The following is a 23,292-nucleotide window of genomic DNA, read 5'->3' as shown; positions in this document are numbered from 1 at the left end:
GCAAAGGTCTTCTGATTATTGGCCAGAAGTCTTTCCATATCTCATAGATACCCCAATCTTCCCCACCTTGGTAGTGATTGATAAAGAACCCTGGGAAGTCCTGAACACACTCATGAAGAAGTGGTTGAGATAGGTAAAAGCCTGAACAGCAAGTATAAAATTAGAAGATTTTACCACTTGGCTCTAGGGATCTGATTTATCTTCAACTGGATTGGAAACTGCAGAAGTTGGATGCTATGTATTTCTAGCCTGTAGCTGTCTAAAGGGAATTCTGACATTTGTGACAGAAAACTCTAGGACTTCTTTACAAAGGAGTTGCACTTTGGCTTGGCTCTAGAAGCATCACTATCTTATTAATTGTTTTTCTTCTTAAGAAAAATCTTCTGGACTCAACCCAGGGAAGCCAGGCCTGTAGCTCATTGTGCCTCTCTGCTCACTGAGCAATGCAGCCCTGTGCATTGGCTTTTCAGAGACAGTGGTAGATCAGGGTTCATTTTTCCTTGCTGTGCCTTTAAGAGCTGCAGGAATGCAAAGTAAGTCTGGAGGAGAGGTGGGTCTCCCAACAGAACTTCTGGGAAAAGGATCCTGGGAACTTCTGCCAGAAACTCAACTGAGATTCCAACTCCAGAAGTTATTGGGGGTGGTTTGTGTTGGGTCAGGCCTCTGATTGGACGGCAGAGTCTATTAGGGAGGAGGAAAGCAAAAGTAAAAAGGAAACAGCTGGGGGAGGGGAGCAGAGGAAAGGCCTCCCCACCCCCTCCTACACTGAAAGCTGAAAGCTGTGTGCAGCCATTAGCCTGGGGAGGGTCTGTGCATGTCAAGGGTGAGGGCAGCAGAGGCTGAACTCAGGAAGCTCTCTGCACCAAGTGAGCCTGCAAGGACTCCAGGAACTGACTTTACCAACAGCTGGACTTGATCACCAGCTCACAAACTGAGATCATGCATTGGGTGGAATAACAAGCTGACTTTGCTCTCCGGCTGTGCAAGACATTGTTTTTCAAGGATTTCCCAAAGCAGCCAATAGATAACAGAAGACCACCACCTGGACCCTTGAGACTTCTCTAAGGACCACTTTAAGATTCCACTCCTGGCAGAGTTTGCAGGATCATGGTGGCCCTTTGGGGAGCTTCTGCTCTGCTGGTTCTGTTCCTTGCAGCCTTTCTGCCCCCACCACAGTATGCCCAGGATCCAGCCATGGTGCATTATATCTACCAGCGCTTTCAAGTCTTAGAGGTAGGTGACATCTGTGAAATTTGCACAGGGAACATGCCTCCTGGAAGTCACCTTGCTGTATTGTCTACTGGAATGTATAGGAGGTGATAAATCCATATCTAAAATGACACAAATGTGTGTAGTCTATTAGTTTAGGGCATCAATTCTAGAATCCATTTTCCCAGACCTTGGCTTCCTTCTGTTCTCTGATCTGGCAGTTTTTCTCATCTATAAAATGGAGATAATAATATAAATTACTTTCTAAGATTATTCTGAAGATTTAACACAAAGATTCCAGCTCTGAGAAGTTGTGGGTGGTTTGTGTTGGGTCATTAATCCATACTTAAAACATTGCCTAGCATGTTAGGTAAATGTCCAAATACTGGACATTTAAAATTTTTTTTTTAATTTTTTTTTTAATATTTATTTTTTAGTTCTCGGCGGACACAACATCTTTGTTGGTATGTGGTGCTGAGGATCGAACCCGGGCCGCACGCATGCCAGGCGAGCGCGCTACCGCTTGAGCCATATCCCCAGCCCTGGACATTTAAAATTTAATACTTCATGTTTTAAAATATAAAAATTAGAGCTTTTGGTCACTTTTTCTTCATGTTTTACTGTATCAAGATGTTAATAGATTTTAGTTTTTTGTCTTTTTTTGATAAACCAATGTGTCCCTGTCAAAAGTCATAAGAGTGTACTGACAGACTAAGTCTTAGTGGTTTTTTTTCTGTTTTTTTTTTTTTTTTTTTTTGTCAAACAGGACTTGGACTGAGAAATGGCATATTTCAACTATGTTGAGTACAGAGAAAGCATTTAGGCATCTACTTTGTTAAAATGTACAAAACCCAACATTTTTGTAAGTCAGACAGGTTCTCAAAACAAATGTAATCCTCTGCCCTGGTCTTTGCCACACCCTAGCATTGATAGCCACTATTTCATACTTAATTTTTTAAAAAGTTAAATAATTGGTCTATTATTTATCTTCTAATACACTTTGATCTCCAATTTATTTTCTGTATTTTCCTGAAAAATGTTCAAGTCCAAATGATTTGCTCATCTAGCTACAGTCGGTAAAAATGATTCAATAGGGCAGCCAGAATGAATTGCTTAACATTGTCCAGTGGCCAGATTAAGGCCTGAAGGCTGTGGGTGAAATGTTCCAGCCCAGTGGCCTCTTATTGCTGCTTCACTAGCTCCCTCTCCACAAACCTCCCAGTCTCACTACTTAAAAATGTCATAATTATTCTCAGCCTTTTGCACCAACTTGCCCTGGGATTAGAGCTACTAATAACTTGCAAACTGTCCTTCAATACTTTAAGAGATTGTGTGCAGACAAGGGTATAATGTACACAGGGATATTCTCATAATTCTGAATGTGGATTTTAAAAACAAGGATGTGACTTTTATAGATCTTCCCACCTGGTCCTGACCTGGAGGTGAAGCCAAGTCCCAGGTGGCAGGCACTGTTGGTCAATACACTTAATAACTAAGTAATATAGTTCCCACCATGAGAGGGACATCTCAGAGGGATAAGAAGAAAGAGGATATAGATTTAGGGAATTACTTTTAATCCCTCCTGTCTCTCCTTCCTATCTCTTTATATCTCTATTACTTTACCTACAAAATGAAGTGCCTTAAATATTGATGTTTGAACTACAGAGATTTTCGTTAAACTGTGCCAAATGAGCTTTTAAGTACATATACTCTTTGGCCAAATATTTGTTGAATACTACTCTATGATTGGTACTGAGCCAGGTGTTGGGGATGGAGCTTACTTCTGGAACTCTATCCTAAGAAAACCAGTTAAGCACATGAAAATGTAAAGAGTTTTTTTTTTTCTTCTCAGCATTGTTTGAATGAAAAAAGAAAATTGAAAGCTACATAAATGACCACTTAAGAACGAACAAATAATTTTTTTTTAAGTGGGGGATTTTTAGAGCAAGGTTCAGAGGCTCTCGCCTATAAATTCCAGCGACTCAGGTGACTGAGGCAGGAGGATCACAGGTTTGAGATCAGCCCCAGCAACTTACTAAGACCCTGTCTCAAAACAATAATAATAAAGAGAGTTGGGGATGAAGCTCACTGGGGTGAGAATTTCATGAAAATAAAAAGGAGATCAGTAGCTTAGAGGATAGGGATCATGGGGAGGGAGGAACAGGGGGAAAGTTGGGCCAATGAAATTGATCAGATTATGGGCACATGTGGATATGTCACAAAGAATCCTATTATTTGGAATAATTATAATGTATCAATAAAGAAAAAAAAATCCCTTGAGAAAAAGGATTATAGTAAGTTTCAAGTATGTAGAAAGATATTACATGAAAAACAAGATTATATCTTTCTTCATTGTATTTCATTGTATTTCCTCTATGCAAAGGTAATCATTATTAACAGTTTCTTGGGTATTTTTGAGAAAGAAGGCAGGTGTACACACAAAAAAAAATCAAGCATCATATTTATGAGAATGCACGATTTCATTTTCCAAGTATCATCTTAATTTAGTTTTTCAAATGATTCCTTATGTATTCTGATATTTGAGTATAATATGGTTTTGAAGATTGGTGTTGCTTAAAGTGTATGGGGAAAAGTTGTTGTCTGCTTTTTCTGGAGAATTTGGGAAAAAAAACTTATTAAAGTAAAGACATGCTATTTAAAAAAAAAGAGAGAGTAGGACAGGTGGGTGTGGCGGCACACGCCTGTTATCCAGTGCTTGGGATGCTGAGGCAGGAAGCTCGCAAGTTAGAGACTAGTCTTGGCCATTTAGGGAGACCCTGTCTCAAAATAAAAAATAAAAAGGATTGAGGATGTAGCTTAGTGGTAAAGCACCCCTAGGTTCAATCTCTGGTACCAATAAATAAATTAATAAATAAATATTACAGAAAAATAATGGGATACTAATCAATGAAATGGTATATCTTATTGATTATGATATAGATGGATAAAGAAAATGTATATACACCAAATGGAATAAAATTTAGCCTTAAAAGGAGGTCATTTGCATTGCCATAAGTGAACTTGGAGGACGTATGCCAAGTGACATAAGCCAACCACCGAAAATCAAACCTCGAATGAGTTCACTGATAAGAGGAATCTGAAAAAGCTGAACTCATAGAAACAGAGTAGAATGGTCATTGAAAGTGGCTGAGGGGTAGGAGCAATGGAGAGATCTTGGTTGAAAGATGCAAAATTTCAGTTAGAAGGAACAAGTTCAAGAAATCTATCCTACACCATGATGACTATAGTTAATAACTATATTGCATACCTTAAAATCACCAAGTAAGCAAATTTTGAATGTTCTCATTACAAATAAAAAGAATATGGGAGTAATGCATTTATTAATAGGTTTGATTTAGTCCTTTCACAATGTATACATGTATTAAAACATCATTGCATATGCCATAAACACAAAGAACTTTTACTTATTAATTTTAAAAGGCTCAAAAGTTTTAGGTACAGATATATATTAATCGATATTAAAATATGTTTATATATCAGCAAGTTAAAAATGTTACAAAACATATACAAAGTCATATTTTAAAACATATATTTATGAATACAATGGGTGCACACCTTTAATACCAGCTATTCAAGAGGCTGAGGCAAGAGGATCACAAGTTTGAGGCTGGCCAGAAAAATTTAGTGAGATCCTGTCTCAAAATAAAAATCTTTTAAAAAGGACTGGGGATGTAGCTCAGTGGTAGAGAGCTTACCTACCATGTACAAGGCCCTGAGTTTAATTCCTAGTATCTCACACACACAAACACACACACACACATACAACATTATAAATACAAACACACAACATAGATATGTATATCACTAAATACATGAGATCTTTCAAAAATATTAATTATCAATAGTACTTTTGAATTTAGGATTATGGGTAACATTTATTTCTCATTTTTTAAATTATTTGTATTTTTGATGAATGATAGCTATTTTTATTACTTGGGTAATTTGAATAACTAATAGTAATTTGATAATTTATTTTCTGACTGAAGCAAGGGCTGGAAAAATGTACCCAAGCAACAAGGGCATATATTCAAGACTTCCGAGAATTCTCAAAAAACATATCGGTTATGCTGGGAAGATGTCAGACCTACACCAGTGAGTATAAGAGTGCAGTAAATAACCTGGCCCTGAGAGTGGAACGTGCCCAGCGGGAGATTGACTACCTGGAATACCTCCGAGAATCTGACATATGTGTAGAAACAGAGGACAAGACACTGGCAGAAAAGCTACTTCAAGAAGCTGAGGAAGAGAAAAAGATCCGCACTCTGCTGAATGCAAGTAAGAACTGCATCTTTTACTACCCCTTCTAGGGTCTGTCACATTCAGAAAGGTGCAGACCTGGTACAGTTAGGGAGTGTCATCAAGTAATGCATAAGAAGTGGCTGTGGGCTTTTGTGTGCATGTGCTGGCAGAACAACCTGTGCAGGGAACAGTTGTCCAAGGGGAAAATACCTTCTGGGGAAGTAGCTGTTCCTTTCACAGGGAGTGTCTTAATTCCCCATGGAAGGTCAGGGCTACAGTGTCAGAGGTTAACCTAGGAGCTTGCTTCCTGATAGACCTTGGTTTGGTGGAGGCATGTGGTTCCAGATCTTTCCTGGAAATAGGGAGCAGCTGTCAACATGCCAAACCAACACTCTGAAACTGGAAACGCAACAGCCAACCCTCAGGGCTGGGAATTTGCAGTGGATTATTACTATATGTATATGACTATGTGTCCTGCCTGGGATGTGATATCCAGGGAATTTGTCTTCAATTTTGTGATCTATCAGAAGCTACTTACAGGCCATTAAGTAGCTCAAACTATAATCAAAAGTATCATGTAACAAGCACACAAAGTAGAAGGAAAAGTTTCTGTGCATGAGTCCATTTCATTATAACAACAAGGGAGACAAGTCTCCCTCCTCAAGAGTCTACCTTTGGAAATAGGAAAACTTTATTCATGTGCTAATTATGTGTGCCCTATACTCAAGAAACTCCATCAGGGAAATATGTCAGAAGCTGAATGTCATCACAGACCTACAGTTTCACATATCTTCTCACTGTATTTTTTTATAAGAACCCCATGGGTTGTTGGAAGAAGAAGGGTCTTCCTAAATGAAGTGACATTTGATCTGAATTTTGAAAGAAGTTAGAAAGAAGTTAGAGAATATTGATCTGAAGGCATGTCAAGTGAGGACAGAACACATAAAGGCATGGACAAGGGTATGTAGCACCTTGATAAGCAGATCTGCAAATAGGGCTGAGTGAAAGCTGTGTAGGGCTGGTGAGTGTAGGAAAACTGTGTTGAAGAGCTTAGTAGGACCCAGATTATGAAAGACCTAGCATGCTGTGCTAAGGAGGTTGAACTTTACTGGAGTAACTATGGAGAACCATTGAATTATTCCTATGAAGGAAGAGGGCAAGACCAGAGAGAGAGAGGAGACCTGTCAGGGGGATTCTGCAATGATTTGGGCAAGTTGGCATTAGGTGTCACAGCACAGAGGAGAGCAGGTGGATTTGAGAGCCATTGACAGCTGGAATCCACGTGGTTTGATAATTTGTAATTGAAAGTAAAAATAAAGGACAGGGAGAGGAATGAGTTCAGGATGCCTCCTGAGGTTTGGGTTTAGGTCATTGAATGGTATGCAATACACTGGACTAGGAAACCCAAGAGGAGTTTGGGAGCACTTATTACTCAACTGTTTTTCACTTATGTCTTAGTCCATTTTCTGTTGCTATAACTGAGTGCCACAGACTGAGTAATTTATCAAGAATAGAGGTTTATTTACTTCATGGTTCTAGAGGCTGGAATGTCCAAGAGGATGATGTTGAGCAACTGTTTGGCATCTGGCAAGGGCCATCTTGCTGCATTATAACATGATAAAAGGCACCAAATTATGTGACAGAACAAATGTGCTATTGGGGCTCTCTTCCTCTTCTTATAAAGCCACTAATGCAATCGTGGAGGATTGCCTCTCATCATCTCTCCAATCCTAATTACACCCCAAAGGACCTGCTTCCAAATACTATTAACATAGGACTCTGAGGATTAAGTTTTCAACACATGAACTTTTGGGAGACACATTCGAACCACAGCAACTTAAAACTCTGAGATATTATAGTTCATTTATTTGCTCACTGCTTTTTTTTTTCTAATTCTCCAGCTATAATATCAACTCTCTGAGATCCTGGACATGTTGTTTCATGTTCAATATTCTAGGTACTGGAGAGTACCTAGAATAGTACCTAGAATATTATCTAGGTACCTAGAATAGTATCTGCATTCAAATAAATAATTGTCAGGGAGTAACTAAGTGAACAACAACAACAAAATGAATGAAGGATGGTCAACCCAGGCAGAGGAATCAGTTAGACTTTAATAAAAAGAAGAAAAAGCAAAACATTTTAACTCTGAGTCAGAATAAAAACAAGAGGGTGCTTTATCTATAGTATGAAGGAGAGGATCAAATTGGTCAAGTCAGTGGTCCATTTTGGCCTTGGCATTGTCCTGATATGAATCATCTTCTGAGAAGTGAGCAGATAGGGGATAAAGATGAAGCACAGGAAGGAAAGTGGGAAGGGGACAAAGGGGGGGGTCACCCAAGGATGAACAGAAGCTGCCTAAAAAGCTGATGGGTGTGCACGTGTGGCTCAGCAGTAGAGTGCTTATTTAGCACGCAAGAGGCCATGGGTTTGCCTTCCAGTACCCCCCCCCCACAAAAAAAAAAAAAAAAAAAGGTGATGTGAAAGATTAGGTGCCAGTGTGGCCCAAGTCTGAAGGGTGTTGCTGAATCAGATTCCTAGGTTGCTCCTATTCCCTGGACACCTTAAGTCCTTGGACACCTTAAGTCTTGGGGCTTTGAGATTATTCTTTTCCACTCCCAACTGGAGCTGAGAAACAATCCTGACACTGGACTTGATACTTTTTATTTTATTTTATTTAGAGAATTTTCATATTTATTTTTTTTAGTTTTTGGTGGACACAACATCTTTGTTTGTATGTGGTGTTGAGGATCGAACCCGGGCCGCAAGCATGCCAGGCGAACGCACTACCGCTTGAGCCACATCCCCAGCCCGACTTGATGCTTTTTAAACTCCTATCTCATCCCTCACACACTGGAGCTCAGATATTTTCTCTCCCAACTCTGTGGTAAACGGAAAATTCTCTCTCAACCTCCCAGAGACTGTTGCTTACATGCCTGTTGACTCTGGAACTCCGGTTTGATGATGTATCTGTTTATGATTCAGCCAACACTTCTTGCCCTCCTCTATTGGATGGGCTGCATGGGACACAGGAATGAACGGGACTCGTTTGCATCCTGTGCCAGCTTCTCTTGCCTCCTACAATCCATCTGCTACGGGTAGACCTCCTCACAACACAACGTGGATCATATAGCATAGCATTTTTTGTTGTTGTTCACCACTAATTATCAACAACAACAAAAATCCTTTCTACTCTCTGAGCCTTTTATATAATGGCCCAAGCTGATCTCAGCTGCTGCTTCTTATATATATTCATATATATACTTACATATGTGTTTGTATGTATACTCACACACACACACATACACATACACACATAGCATTTAGCATGCTTAATCACTCATATTTGTGTATATTTGACTCCTCAATTAGGCCATGAGCATGTTGACATCTTCTTTCTGTATTTACAGAGTGTAGGACAGGGCCTCACATGGAGGAGGCCATAGTAATTGTTTCTAGAAGAGATACTGATGGCAGAGGCCAGGCAGAGATTGGTTTAGGGAAAGGTTAACAACTACAACCTTGTGATTAGTGCTCCTCTGACCTATCTATTTTCCAAGTTTCTCAGTCCAAGGTTAGACTTCATAATGCCACTTTTTCCCCAACTCTGTGTCATTTTGTATTTTACATACTGTGCCGTCTCTGCTTTTTTCTTCCCTTTTGCCATTTTTGTTAGTAACTATGCCGATATCCATCTTCTAATGTTGCCCAACAAATTACCATAGATTTAGCAGCTTAAAGCAATACAGATGTATTATCACAGTTTCTGAGAGTCAGGAGTCCATGCACAGTTTAGCTGAGTCTGCTGCCTGTAGTTACAGGACTGAGACCTCTGGCTTCCAGAGTCTTCCCTCTCCATTGGTTGTTTATAGCATGTCTATTGCTCCTTCAAGGCCAAAAAGAGACTGCTTCTCTTCAGAAGTACAGAGTGCCTCTTTTAAGAGTTTTTATCTGATTATGGTAAGCCTCCTATAATCGTCTTTGGTATTTTTTTTTTGCTTTTTCTTTTGTTGTTGTTTGGTACCAGGGATTGAACCCAGGCATGCTTAGCTACTGAGTCACATCCCGGCTCTATTTATTTATTTATTTATTTGTTTATTTATTTATTTCATTTTGAGACAGGGCAGGGTCTCTCTAAGTTACTGAGGCTGCCTTTGAACTTGCAATTCTCCTACCTCAGTCCCCTGCACCATCATCTTCGTTTTTTGATTAACTCATAATCAACAGATTTGGAATCTTTTTTCTATCTGTAAAATCCTGTCAGCTTTGTCTTGCAATATAACACAGTCACAGAGTACTGTCCTCTCATATGCCCAGATCCTGCCCATACCCCAGGGGAAGGGATAATTAGGTCATTCTTTGGTTGTGGTGAGGATCATAAGGGCCATTTGGAATTCTGCCTACCACAGTGCCTCAAATACCTGAATCCACCTTCTTCCTGGAAGTTCCCAATCTTTCTGTCTTCAACCCTTGGCTTACCAGGACTGTGCCATTTATTCTGTAAAATAATTTTACTAAAATCCTAAAACTCAAATCGGCTTCTTTGCCTAGACAAACATCTGGGGGTTGTGGGCCAGAGAAAGTTTCCCAGAAGTCAAATCACAGGGTTTCATTCAGATATACTTGCTGTGTTAGAGCATTTCTTAGAAAAACCTCTAGAGAGTAGATGAAGCAACTTCTTTGGAAAATTCAACCTTTTTATCCAAGGAGACTTCCGGGAAATTCTAATACATATTAGTCTAAGTGGTTTTCATTTCTGCTAAGGATATTTCTATGACAACTAATAAGGGCCAGATATTTGGGGTAATAAATAAAAGAAGATGGCTCTATAATAAGGCCATTCCTTATAGCTATCAAGACTTCAGACTTTAGACTTTATCTTCAGATGATCCCCAAATGATATTCACACAAAATCTTAATCCCAGGGATTTTTAGGGTTAAATAAAATTCTTAGAATCTTAAATTTCTCCATCTCTCTTCCTCTCTCTCCCTCCCTCCCCACCTATTTCACATACATACATAATTTAGACTGAAAATGAGTGTTACTGAATGTAATCAAACTTATATTTTAAATAATTTCAAGTCCTGAGTACAAAAATTGTTATTGCTAAAATAAGATTTTGTATTGTATTCGAGTCAATTTACGGCAAGGCACTATGGCCTCAGACACATAGACTAAGAATTCTCCAACCAAAGTCTTTGGAAGATTCCACAGGCTGCATTCTTGACTGGATAAAGGTATTAACTTCTTTTTTAACTTGTAAATAGCTTTTGAAGAAAACTTACTAAGAAAGTTAAAATCTGCTATAATGGCTTTTTAAAAAATTTATTTTACTTCCTATTTTAGAACAGCTTCTTTTATTGCAAAGGGTGCACAAAAGTTACCTCAAGTAACCCTGACCCTACTGAATTAAATAACTCACATCTTTTGTTAGATCATGTTTCAAAGAAGAAAGTCTGTTGCAGCATATTTAAATACCTCTGGGATCCATGCAGGTAGAGAAATTGTTCATGCCCCATATTCAAATCCATTTTTTATTTATTTATTTTTTTTCAAATCCATTTTTTAAAAAGGCAGAAAATCAAAAACAAAATGACTAAACAAATAATCCACTGGAAGTCAAATAAAACATTTTCTTTGAGCCAACTCCGAAAGTCTGTTAGTTTGTGATGAGTGGAACACAACATTAAAAGAAGTCTAAGTAATTTGCAATAGATGTATTTACCACAAAGGAGGAGACTACAGGTATGCCTGCAGGGGAAATACAGAAGAGCATGAAAGTGCAATGCACACAGAAGTTGCTGCATTCACAAGGCCAGCAACATTGAAAGTGTGTGTACAATTCAGCTAATCCTGGGCATCCCCCTGGAGAGCCGGTGCTCATGGATCCTGAAATGCCTATGTACTTAACATTTCCTTTGTTTATCCATCTAGAAGCCCTGTTGTCTATGAGGATATCTTGGGACACTAATGAAAGGTGCCATATCACATCAGCTGGTAACATTTGGCTGCAGATGGTATAAACATCCATTTATTCTCTCTCACTCATTTGTTCATTGAGTCAACAAACGCCTAACTGAATTTCAGATATATGTTGACATTGTGCCAGGCATTAGAGATGGAATGTTGGATAGGATAATATCTTTTTTCTCAAAAAGTTTACAGCCAAGTGGAGAAGGCACCTACACACCAGAATAACAGCCCAGAGTGATAACTGCTACAGTGATACAGTATGTCTATGATACAGTGTGTCATAGAAGCTCAGGGAGAGGCATTAAGTAGATAGGGTCAGGGTTGCCATGGAGATGGGAGGACTATAGACTCTGGAAAGTAATCCTCAGGCTGAATTCCAATCATGGAAAAAAGCTAAGGGTATTTTAAGCAAATGGAACAGCCTATGGCAGTACAAAGGTATTTAGGGTTCAGTGTGTTTATGTGTTCAATAGAGCTCAGGTAGAGGAGAATGTTGTACAGAGGAGATTAAAGAGCCAGAAAGGAGCTGTTTCTTTGTGCTAAACTAGTTCATACTTGCAAACTTTGGGAAATGAGACTAACAGCAGCCAATATGTATTGAGTGCTTATTACATACCAGGTGATCTTTAAGAATTTTATACATCTTATTAATATCATGTAATGCTGACAATAACTGTAGGAGATAGGTATCAGCATTTTCCCCACTTTATAGCAAAGGAAACTAAGACACTGAGAGGATAAATAATTTGTCTAAGATGCACAGCTAAGAGACGGCAGAGCTGAGATTCAGACCAAGACGGGCTCCTACCACCGTGCCATCCTCATCCATTGTGCTGCTCTGCTGAATAGAGATGAGCGTGGGAGTGCCAGGGTTCAGATGAAGGTTTTAGAAAGTTCATTCTGGCCACAGGGTACAGAATGGACTAGCAGTTGGAAAGGTTGAGGGGACACAGGAGGAAGAGACTGAAGCTAGCAAAGCTATCTCTAGGGCTGCCCCAGAAGCATGGGAAGTAGAAGCCCTCTATTCTGAGAGTAGATGCCTAGGCCCAGAAGTTTCCGATCTTATTGTGTGTGGCAGTTTGAAGACTATGTTCTCTTGGTTTTAATTTGAGGATGATTCCTACTTATAAAGAGACTGACTTAAATCATTCTTTAAAGCCCTGCCCAAGAAGGATCAATTTTCTTCCCCTACCCCCTTGTTTTTAGTTCCCTTCGTTTTCTTCATTGATTTTTATTAAACAATGAAATCCTTCTGCTTCCCCGTACCTCATTCACTCCCTCTGGTGTACATCTGACTAGTCACCCTATCCAATAGATTCTTTCTTCTGAATATCTGGCAAATGTGTTCTTTCCACCTGCACTGATCTCTGATCATATCCAGTTTTGATTACTGTGAGAGGCTCCTCACTGACTTTCTTGCCTCCCCGCTGTCCCTGTTTCCAGTGATTCCTCCTCTGTGGCCACCAGTGTTACCTTGCTAGTCAACACCTCACGACCTTAGCTGCTTCAATGGTAATTACTAATCTACAAGGTCAAGCAAACTGCATAAAACATCAAGAAAGCCTTTTACAACCTGAGACCAGCTTAGCCTTCTTTAAGTAATTTATTTTTCTTTATAACAAGAGTATCTGATAATTAAATAAAAAAACTGTGAATACTGTTTTCACTGTGTTTATTGTACTTATTTTTATTGTAACAGTAGGTCAGAAGCCAACAAGCAAACACAGCAACTTTAAAATTTCTCAGTTTTATCTTGTGTCACTCCTTCTTGTCTCTGATGCTTATGCTGTCCATTTGACCTGCTAGCCTGAAAACATAAAATATACTACATGCATATCTAAAATATTCATGCTGTTTCCCAGGACTATCACAGTGCTTAAATCAGGGTAGGAGATCAATGTGTTCTAAGCAAAGCAATTTGTTAGAAAATGAAGGTAACAATTGGCCTGGGATTGAATAAAGCCCTTTTATCTGTTATCTTGTCTAATGCCCATGACAGTCATACTAGACAACCCCAACTTTCACATGTAGATGCTTCGGCTCAGAGATTCACACAGCCCCATCTCCCAACCCCGTATTCCTGCTGTATCCAGTAGTGCATACTGCCCCAGACAAGCTAGCCACATCTCAGCATCCTTGTCTGCTCACCATTCTTCACCTCTATCCTGCCCCATAAAAGTTGTCTGTTGCCACAATGATGTCACATAACAAATCACTTCAAAACTTTCAAACAGCATTTATTATTTCCCATGGGTCTACAGGGTGGCTGGGTAGTTCTGTTGACCTGGGCCAGGCTTGACTTGCTTATGAATCTGCAACCCATGGTACATTATCTGGGGATGGCTGGTTGGGGAGGGGCTCATCTGGGGTGACTTGCATTTCCTTCATTTGGTCCCTGATCCTCCAGGAGGCTGACTTGAGCTCATTCTGATGATGGAAGCAGATGGCAGAGACAGGACAGAAGCACACAAGGCCCTTAGGTGACTTAGCCTGGCCATTTTGACTACATTCTTTTGGTTAAAGCAGATTCCAATTCCAGCTCCAGAGTCCATCATTCCACTATAATGTTTAATTGCATCAACATCAGGCTTTTGGTTTCAAAGTTCATGGAAACAGGTAGCAACCAAGAAGAGTTTTTAATATGCAAGTGTCTATATGAAAACAGGGAACCAGATATGAGTGTGATTGGTGTTTTTGAGAAGAAACATAAGAACCAGTGAGAAGGTGACTGCAAAGTTCAGGTTCAGGCAAGTAGGCCCTAGACCATCACATTATGAGAGAGGATGGAAAGCACAGGATGAAGTGAGATTTATTTCATAGAAAGAATCCACTGGAAAATATGAAAATGACCCTGTTTTCTTGCCAGGAAAAAAGGAGAAATTCAGAACATTTTCATATTTTTCTAATTGGTAAGAATATTGTTTAAAAACAAAACAACAAAACATTATGCAAAAGAAAAAAATAAAACAAAAAAGCAGTTCACTCTTTAAATGAGAAGTAGATGAAAACAAGAAGTTCATAATTATAACCTTGGAATACTCAAGAGATGTTGCAATAGTCAGATAATTGATGCAAAGTCCATTCTGTTTGATTGGAAATCCCCCAGAGGACTGGCCATTTCCATGTATTGACTAGTCTGGATGTTCTAGGATGGTAGTTTTCAATCTTTCAGTCTTAGGAACTCCTTACAGTCTTAACAATTATTCAGGACCCCAAAGAGGTTTGTTATAAATGTTAATATTTGCTACAATTGTAATTAAAATGAAAAATTATACTGAGCACCAGATACTATTCCAGGACAGAAAATGCAGTGAATAAAATGAATAAGGCTAAGCCCTGGATCTCATTAAGCTTATATTCTATTGAGGGGAGTCAAACAATATGTCAACAGATAAATGTATAGTTTCAGAAAGAATATATTAGGCACTATAGAAAAAAAAAGAATTACAGTAAGTAAGTTATAGGAAGATGGCCCAAAGGAGGCATTGGAAGGGAGTTGTTCATGCTGGGCTCCAGCTGTCAGGACACCCTGGTGGAAGAAGGTCAGACTCACACTCAGAGACTACACATCCTTGCAGCTTTCAGACATTCCCCTGATGTACTCAGATTGATGCCATTGGCAACACAAAGCCATGCAAATGAAGGGGCATGGATAAAGTATATTATCTTTCTCATAATCTTTCGCTAATCACCAATAAGGCTATCAGGACTTGGTATTGGATGCCTTGGAATACTCGGAATTTAGTAACCTAGAAAAGTTGGGACCTAGGAAAACCTATAGTATGGATTTACTGAAGGTGACTCACCAAGACCAATACATAGAGCACAGTTACTGTACTCTGTTTCAGCCTAATCCTGGATTCATGGCTCTCCAGTAATGCCAAACCATACTATGGCTCACTGAGTACATTTCATACAAGATTTGTGTTTCTCTGAAGCATTCAGACAGTGAAATAGTATCTGCTCATGTATTTGATTTCAAAATTCATATAGTACAAGTTGAGATAGAAAGTTTGGACAAATACTACTTTATTTGAACCTCCCTGATTCTTGAGTATGGAGTGTAAGCATTAAGAGTTTGAATAGTGAAGGTGATTTATATTGTGCCCTAAACCAAGCACTAGAGATAAGAAAATAAAAAAGAGACAACTTCTGTCTAAAGTTCTTGCAAGGAAACAAAATAAATACACAATTCTAATCCAGCAATGGGAGTTGTCCTGGAAGAGGGCTACATAGAAAGCTTTGGGCTCTTAAGGAGTAGCTAACTGCTCTGCAACAGTCAGAGAATTTTGTTTTGAAAGATGAGTAGATGTGTCCAAATTTAGCAAAATTAAATTAAGGAAAAGTATGGGCAAAGTCTAAAACTTGTGGAAGGCCAGTTCCCTGGTGTCTAAAGACCAATCCAGTGTGGTGGGGAAATGATAAGTCAAAGTTAAGATTGAGGACCTTGTGTGCTACACTGAGATATCTGAAATGTGTTCTGTGGGGAAAAAAGCAAATGGCCCAAATCTCTAGGATAATTAAGTCCACACAGACAATTTTATTGTAATAGCATGAAATTTTATATACTGACCACTAGTCTGACACTAGGATCTTTATCATCCCAATGCCTAATATCCTTCCTATCACTTGATGTACTGAAAAATGTACATGGATATGATTTAGATAGTCAAACAAGTCAAGTTTCATACCAATTTCAAAAAGTAGTCCAAATTATCATCATTTTAAAGGAATTCTTTCTTCCTTCTTCTCTTCCTGTTTTTTCTTCTCCTCCTTCTATGAATTTATCACTCTTCCCATGAAAACCTGTTTTTCCTTCTTTGTTGCTGTCTCAGCATCCTGCACCCTATCTTTGAGTCTGGTCTGTTATCATCTGACTCTTGATCTAATCAGTTAACTAAGACCTAACCTCTCTTTTTCTGCTTCTTGAATCCATGCCAATCGTTCCATGCCCTTCACTAGCTGGTTATCTCTCACCTGGAATAAACTTACAAATTCCTAACCTGGTTTCCCTGTGTCTACCTACTCTCCTACAGCCCACCCCCAAAATTATAATCTACTGTCAGCCAGACCATTATTTCTAATACTCAGAGTGAGTCTCTCTGTCTTAGAGAGGGACAAATCTCACCAGGCCTGGAGACTGTTATATAAAATAAGGGAAATATTTTAAAAGATTAAAATAAATGATATATTTGCCTAAGAATTCACTGTGAGGCCTTGGGCCAAATTCGACCCTAATTGCTTGTCTGCAATTCTGCCTGAGGGGGAAACAGATTTTATTTCTCTGGTTAGCAGGTGAAACCTTGCATGCCATTGTCTCTGATAAGTAATTTGCATTTTGACTGGACTCAAAGGTTTTATATTTATTATTTCCAATCCTTCCTCAACTTTTTCCTTCTGCTAATTATCTCCTCTCAAGATAAGCACAGCAGGAAATTTTAACTTACTCCTTTACTGAAACACTGAAAATGTACTCTCCCTAAATTCTAAAAGAAGAATGATTTATAATATTTATAGAAGATCATCCCTGAAGAAAATGAGAGAGCATTTAGCCTAAAACCCTTCATGGTAGAACCAAGACTGAATTGACAAAGGGACTTTTAGGGGATATAGTGTTCTGGATTTGGGTCTCTGACTCCCAGCCCTGGGTTCTATCTACAAAGGAAGGGGTAGTAAAAGCAGAGGGAGAACATGGGAGAATTTCTCTTTTCTTTTTCCCCAGAGCTGCATTTCCCTGATCCTAACCATATATCAGCACTGTCTTGTTATTTCTCTAAGGGTTCTGCATTCAATGAAAGGAGGCATAGAAGGAAAAGGAAGAAAGTGTGTGTTTGTTTCTTCTGTATTTTAAATGAATGTTTTCTTTGGGTAAGACATTCACGTGCCTTATTCTTAGACACAGTCCTTCCATAGCTGGGCTGCAAGCCTGCTGGCCTTCTTCCCAGATAGAAGGATGGGTAGGCAGGGGGGCACCTAGTCAAGACAGATATCCTGTCATCCTCAGAGGTCCATGGCCCTCATGCCAGGACATATCACTCTCCTCCCCTTCCCACCATACATGCCCACCAATATGCTGCTGAGGCTAGACACAGGTGCCCCAGCTCATGCCTTTCAGCTTGAATGAGCTCAGAGGACTCCTTCCCATAGCTGAGTGACCTTTCCAAGTAACTTGTGCAAGCCTTAATTTTTCTTCATTTGGAAAAGGGGGATGAAACTATCTACCACTGAAATTCATAAGAATTACATAAGTTAATACAAAGATCCTTGAATATTATCAAATATATTTTATATATTTGTCAGACATTTATTAACTTCTTCAGCCCTGTGCTCATTCCTTAATAAGGAATAGCTTCTAGGCTTCTCTAATAACCCATGGAACCCCTCTTCCTCCATAAAAGTCCTTGCAGGCTTAAAGCCTTACTCATTTATCCTCTATGGTCAATATAGGATCTGGGAAGAGCAGACGCTTCACATCAGACAAGCTGAGCTTGTGGCACTGGAAAAGGTCTCCTGTGCTCAAGCAGAGAAGGGGTCCTGTAAACAGCACAGCTCATTTGTCCTCTTTCACAAAAATTCTATAGCCACCAGTAGTTAAGTTTACTAAAGAGTCCGTCTCTTGGCCACTCCTGAAATACATAAGGTTCCCATGTGCCTTCCCAGGACTCTGGTTTCCTATAGGCCAGGACACTCAGGAAAGTGGTGACCTAGAGGCTAAAGGAAAGCAAGTTCTCAGACTGGTGAAGCCTGTCAGCATGGAGACATGGTGACTGCTGATGGCTGAGAGATTACTGCAGTTCACCCTCAAGTCTTTCCCTGGCCATAGTGTGGGCCAGGCAAGGTCTCTCTGCCTCTGGGAGTAGCCAGTAGTAACATAACCACAGAAAGGACTGACTGGGACTAGCTCTTCCCAGCTTCGCTTGCTCCCCACCCCTACATCTGCCACATGTTCCCTTCACAAGAACCTTAGGTTGGAATCTTTTTTTTAAGTGAAAATAATGGATTTGAAAGTGTCTTAAAAGCATTAAAGTACTTTTCAAATGATTATTTACTTAAGATGGGCCTGTGGTCAGAACTCAGGATATGCAGTGCTATTTAGATCCTAGGAAAAATATCTGCTTAAATGAAATTATTTTCTGTATTAATTCAATAGACATGTACAGAACCTTCAAAGCACTGAGTTAGCCATTAGGGCACAATACTAAACATGAAGACAGAGGCCTTTTTCTTGTTGAGTCTAGTTGGGGAGATAACAATGAGCTTATAAATAAAACAAAAAAAATTATCAATAAAAATAAGTGATCTCAAAGAAATAAGAAAGGTGTTCTAGTAGATAATTTTAGGGTGAACATATTTAAAGTGGTCACAAGCCTCTTAAGGAATTGATATTAAAAGAAATTTATCTAGAAGAGAGACCAATAGAGTAGAGGAAGGGGATTGAGAGGGAGGGAGGAGGGAAGGGCATGGGGGAAGTACTGGGAAATGAAATCTGTAAGATACTAGTTAAAATGCTGATACTAATAATAATGGAAAGGAGATCATCAGACAAGAGGATGGGGGAGGGAGGAGGGGAAGGAAAGGGAAGGTACAAAGAAATGAGAATGATCAAATTATGTATATGGATGAATATGACATAATGAATCCCACTTTTATGCATAATTATATTGCACCAATAAAAATAGTATTCCATGAAAAAATAAAAAGAGACTTATTAATTTACAGCACTTCAAATAAACAAGGAGGGAGAAATGGAAGGGTAAGATACTGTTGGAAAGGTGGGGATATTAGAATTGTTGATTTCTAACAATTCTATACAACGGTTCTGGAGGTTGGGGGATTCAAAATATGCCCATTGAAGGGTTTTGCTAAAGTGATTTAAAAGGAAGTTTTCAAGGAGTTGAAGAAGTACTCTGTGCATATGGCATAGTGTACTGGAGAACAGTCAGCAATTAAGCTAAGAGAAGTTGAAAAATAAAGGGTGAGATACAAAGAAGAGGCCAGGCATGGTGGCCCAAACCTGTCATTTAATTCAGGAGGCTAAGGCAGGAGGATCCCAAGTTCAAGGCTAGCCTCAGCAACTTAAAGAGGCCCTATCTCTATGTGCCCTTAAGTTCAACCTTTAGTAACAAACACTCACATGAAAGAAAGAAAAAAAGGAAAGAGAAGAAACGGATACAAAGAAGGAAGAGTGTATGCATGAAGGTGGAGCAGTAAGTAGTCTGAAATGGCAGTAAGGAGCTAGAATAATGTAAACCCCTTCTTTTTACTTCATCTTCTTCCACCTAGTTTAGGCCCTTTATCATCCTGTTTGGACTACAGAAATAACCTCCTAATTGGTCTCCCAGATTTTGTTCTCTTCCTTGTGAGTCTATCATACATAGGCTACCAGCTTACCCTGTGGAACAGCCTTGACAGTCTTTTCCTTCTCAATGACTTCAATAGTTCTATCCCTGCCAATAGAATAAAACCCAAATTCTTTAGCTCCATCTTCAAGGTTCCAGACAATAGAGCTGGCTCTAATCTATGCATTGGTATTTGCATCTAGTTGAGACAATATTAAGTATTTAGGTTGTATTGGTTTAAATTTATTAGGTATTATTTTACCTAATCTCTCATCTTTCAAGGGCCAAATCAAATGCAGATTCTTCCCTACCTCAAATGTTATCTCCCTTATGTATGTTCTTTTGTCAAAAACAGGGCTGGGGTTGTGGTTCAGTGGTAGAATCCTCGCCCAGTATGCTCGAGGCACTGATTTCAATCCTCAGCACCACATAAATGTAAAATAAAGATATTGTAACCACCTAAAACTTAAAAATAAATATTAAAAAAAGACAAAAACAAACAAACAAAAAACCAACAAAAATAACCCAAACAAAAAAACCCTTCAATCCTACATCCTAGCTAAGCATGTACCTAATAAGAAAGAACCATGCCTAATTTATCTTTGCATCTCTACCCATTATACCTCACCCCATAAAACCTAGACTTGTAGATTTTTCAAAGTCTTCTGAGTAAATATATCCATAAATTCACAAATGGATGATTTGAGCTCTTACAATGTTGCAGCAATGTTAAGAATTTTTCAGAATGCCAGAATCCTTCAATAGAAGATATCTCCTCATGGTTTAGGACCAATATATATATATTTATCCTCAAATCTTATCACTCTTTTGAGAAGCTTGTAAGCTAAATACACAGTAGATACCCAGTAAAATCTTGGTAAACAGAACTGAATTACATGTCTTCACACCTATGTCATTCTCACTGTGCCAATTCTATGTACTCTTGAATGATAAGGGTCTCTGACACAGCAAGTGGCTGCTTATATCCTGAAGTGAATAAAATGGCTAACTTTTGAAACTGGACAGCAACTGTCTTACCAAAGACCCATTCTTCATTTAGTCTCTGATTCGTTGAATCATATCATAACTCATCATTGAATCATATCATAACTCATGTAATAAATTTATTCTGAACCATATGGGGAAAAATCAATCTGTAAAAATAAGAGATGAAAGAGTGATCTTGGCTTAATGCTGGAATTTCAATGAATTTTATCTGAAAAACATGAAATGTTTACCTGTGTTCCATTTTTGCCCTAGGATTTCCCTAAGGAGAACTCTTCTTTTAAGGACCATAATTTTATAGTAGACTTGAGAATTTTCCCTATCACTATTAGAACTGAAAGGAAACAGGATATTCCAGGCATAGTAAGTCTTCCACAAAAGTAAACATCTCATGTTAAATAATTTCTCCTTTTTCTCCTGTTTGGCCAGGCTGTGATAACATGCTGACGAATATAAAGTCTCTAAAAATAGTGAAGAAGACTATTGACACAGATGGCTCTTGGATGAAAGATGCTGGCAGTGACTCTCCAAAAGTATATTTCTTAATTGGATCCAGAAACAACACTGTTTGGGAATTTGCAAACATGCGGGCATTCATGGAGGACAGCACCAAACCCCCTCCCCGGAAGCTAAACCTACCACTTTCCTGGCAGGGATCAGGCCAGGTGATCTACAGAGGTTTTCTATTTTTTCACAGCCAAGGGACTTCAAATGAGATAATCAAATATAATCTGCAGAAGAGGACTGTAGAAGATCGAATGCTGCTCCCAGGAGGGGCAGGCCGGGCACTGGTCTACCAGCACTCTCCTTTCACTTACATTGACCTGGCTGTGGATGAGCATGGGCTCTGGGCCATTCACTCAGGTCCAGGCATCCAAGGCCATTTGGTTCTCACAAAAATTGAGCCTGGCACACTGGGAGTGGAGCACTCATGGGATACTCCTTGCAGAAGCCAGGATGCTGAAGCCTCGTTCCTCATGTGTGGGGTTCTCTATGTAGTCTACAGTTCTGGTGGCCAGGGCCCGCATCGCATCACCTGCGTCTATGATCCACTGGACACTATCAGGGAGGAGAATCTGTCCAACTTGTTCTTCCCCAGGCGGCCAAGAAGCCATTCCATGATCCATTACAATCCCAGAGATAAGCAGCTCTATGCCTGGAATGAAGGAAACCAGATCCTTTACAGACTCCAGACAAAGAGAAAGCTGCCTCTGGAGTAACATGTTGCAACTGGGAGGGAGGGAGAGTAACATCATGGCTTTGGCAACTGCTCTCTGGGACACTGAGACCACAACCTCTTCACAATGTAGTATCACTCTGGTCACACACAGGAATAGGTTGTAGAAGTGGGAATACATATGCATCCTTTCCCAGGTGGCAATGCATTAGGGAATCTTCCAAGAACATAGAGGAGAGTCCATCATTGGAGAATTTTCAGCAAAGTCCATTACTCATCCAAATGTCCTGGCCCTCGTGGCCAGCTACATTCTGGTCCTGCTGACTTCTAGCCTTTTCTTTTTTGTTCTCCAGCATTTGCTTTAACTCTGCTTTTATCCCTTAACAGTAAGAATCATATGTCCCCACAGATACTCAGACTCCTCTCCTGTCTTTCCCAAATGCCCATAAATATTTTTTTCATTTTTCACTGCCCAACGAAAGTACTATTTCTTATTGATGTTTAATCTTTATTTCCCCTAGTCTTGCCTTTCTACCAAGTGAAGTAAATATTATAATAGAGTTAAAAACATTAACATCTGAATACTACTTTTTAGTTGCAAAGTATTTGCATATTATTTAATTCTCACTCTGTGAGATGTGAGCAAGTCTTTACAATTGCCATTCTACAGGATAAGAAAGGGTCTAGGTGAGTTGTTGAAAGTAGTACAACCACAAAATGAAAGAGCTAGAAACTGCTACAAATCTCATAGTCCTTCCATTGCCCAAGGAAGCATCAAATATTTATTTTTGTTCACCCAGCCATTTATAATCAGTGTGTTCATAGTTCAGTCTAAAAATAATAGTCTCCCTCTTAAGTCAGTTTTCACGTCTGCACAAGACCTTCTTATAGGTCTTTCAAAAGCTACTTCCTCCAGAAAGCCAGCTTAAGGGTGAGGACACCACCTCTACCTCATCCTGCCTTACTGTCATTTGCTTCTCTCTTTTGCAATAAAAGTAACACTAAGCAAATAAGCTCATCAGGTTATATTTGCCTATATACCCTCATCATGAAAGCTTTTAGGGAGTGCTGCCTGTGTTGAGTTTACTGTGAACAATCCCCAATACACAGAGAACCTTGGTTAATATTCTGGAATCTGGAAGGAAGCCAGGTAACAGGCAAGCAACTGTCTACCACAGCAGGCATGCCGTGTGGCACAGAGGGCAGCATGCCTCTTGAGAGGGGCTTCAAAGTGGTTCCCATGTGTGTGTGTCTAATTCGGCTGAGTTTGGGTCACAAGTGCAGGCTGTGGTGCCAGTCTGTGTCATGTGCTGAGGTTCCTGTCTTTC

The 23,292-nt window shown here is 39.4% G+C and overlaps 1 protein-coding gene across 1 annotated transcript; it reads left to right on the top strand.

Moving 5' to 3' along the window:
• The first annotated feature begins 555 nt into the window (after nt 1-555).
• Nucleotides 556-22,977, top strand: Olfml1 (olfactomedin like 1). The gene is made up of 3 exons (XM_005341073.5): nt 556-1,233; nt 5,217-5,505; nt 21,217-22,977. Exons 1-3 carry the CDS (start codon nt 1,108-1,110, stop codon nt 22,005-22,007), a joined length of 1,206 nt encoding a protein of 401 aa, XP_005341130.1. The 5' UTR covers nt 556-1,107; the 3' UTR covers nt 22,008-22,977.
• Nucleotides 22,978-23,292: the final 315 nt, after the last annotated feature.

This window comes from Ictidomys tridecemlineatus, chromosome 4 (assembly GCF_052094955.1).
Source record: "Ictidomys tridecemlineatus isolate mIctTri1 chromosome 4, mIctTri1.hap1, whole genome shotgun sequence".
NCBI classification, from domain to species: domain Eukaryota; kingdom Metazoa; phylum Chordata; class Mammalia; order Rodentia; family Sciuridae; genus Ictidomys; species Ictidomys tridecemlineatus.
This window is presented reverse-complemented; position numbering and strand designations above follow the sequence as displayed.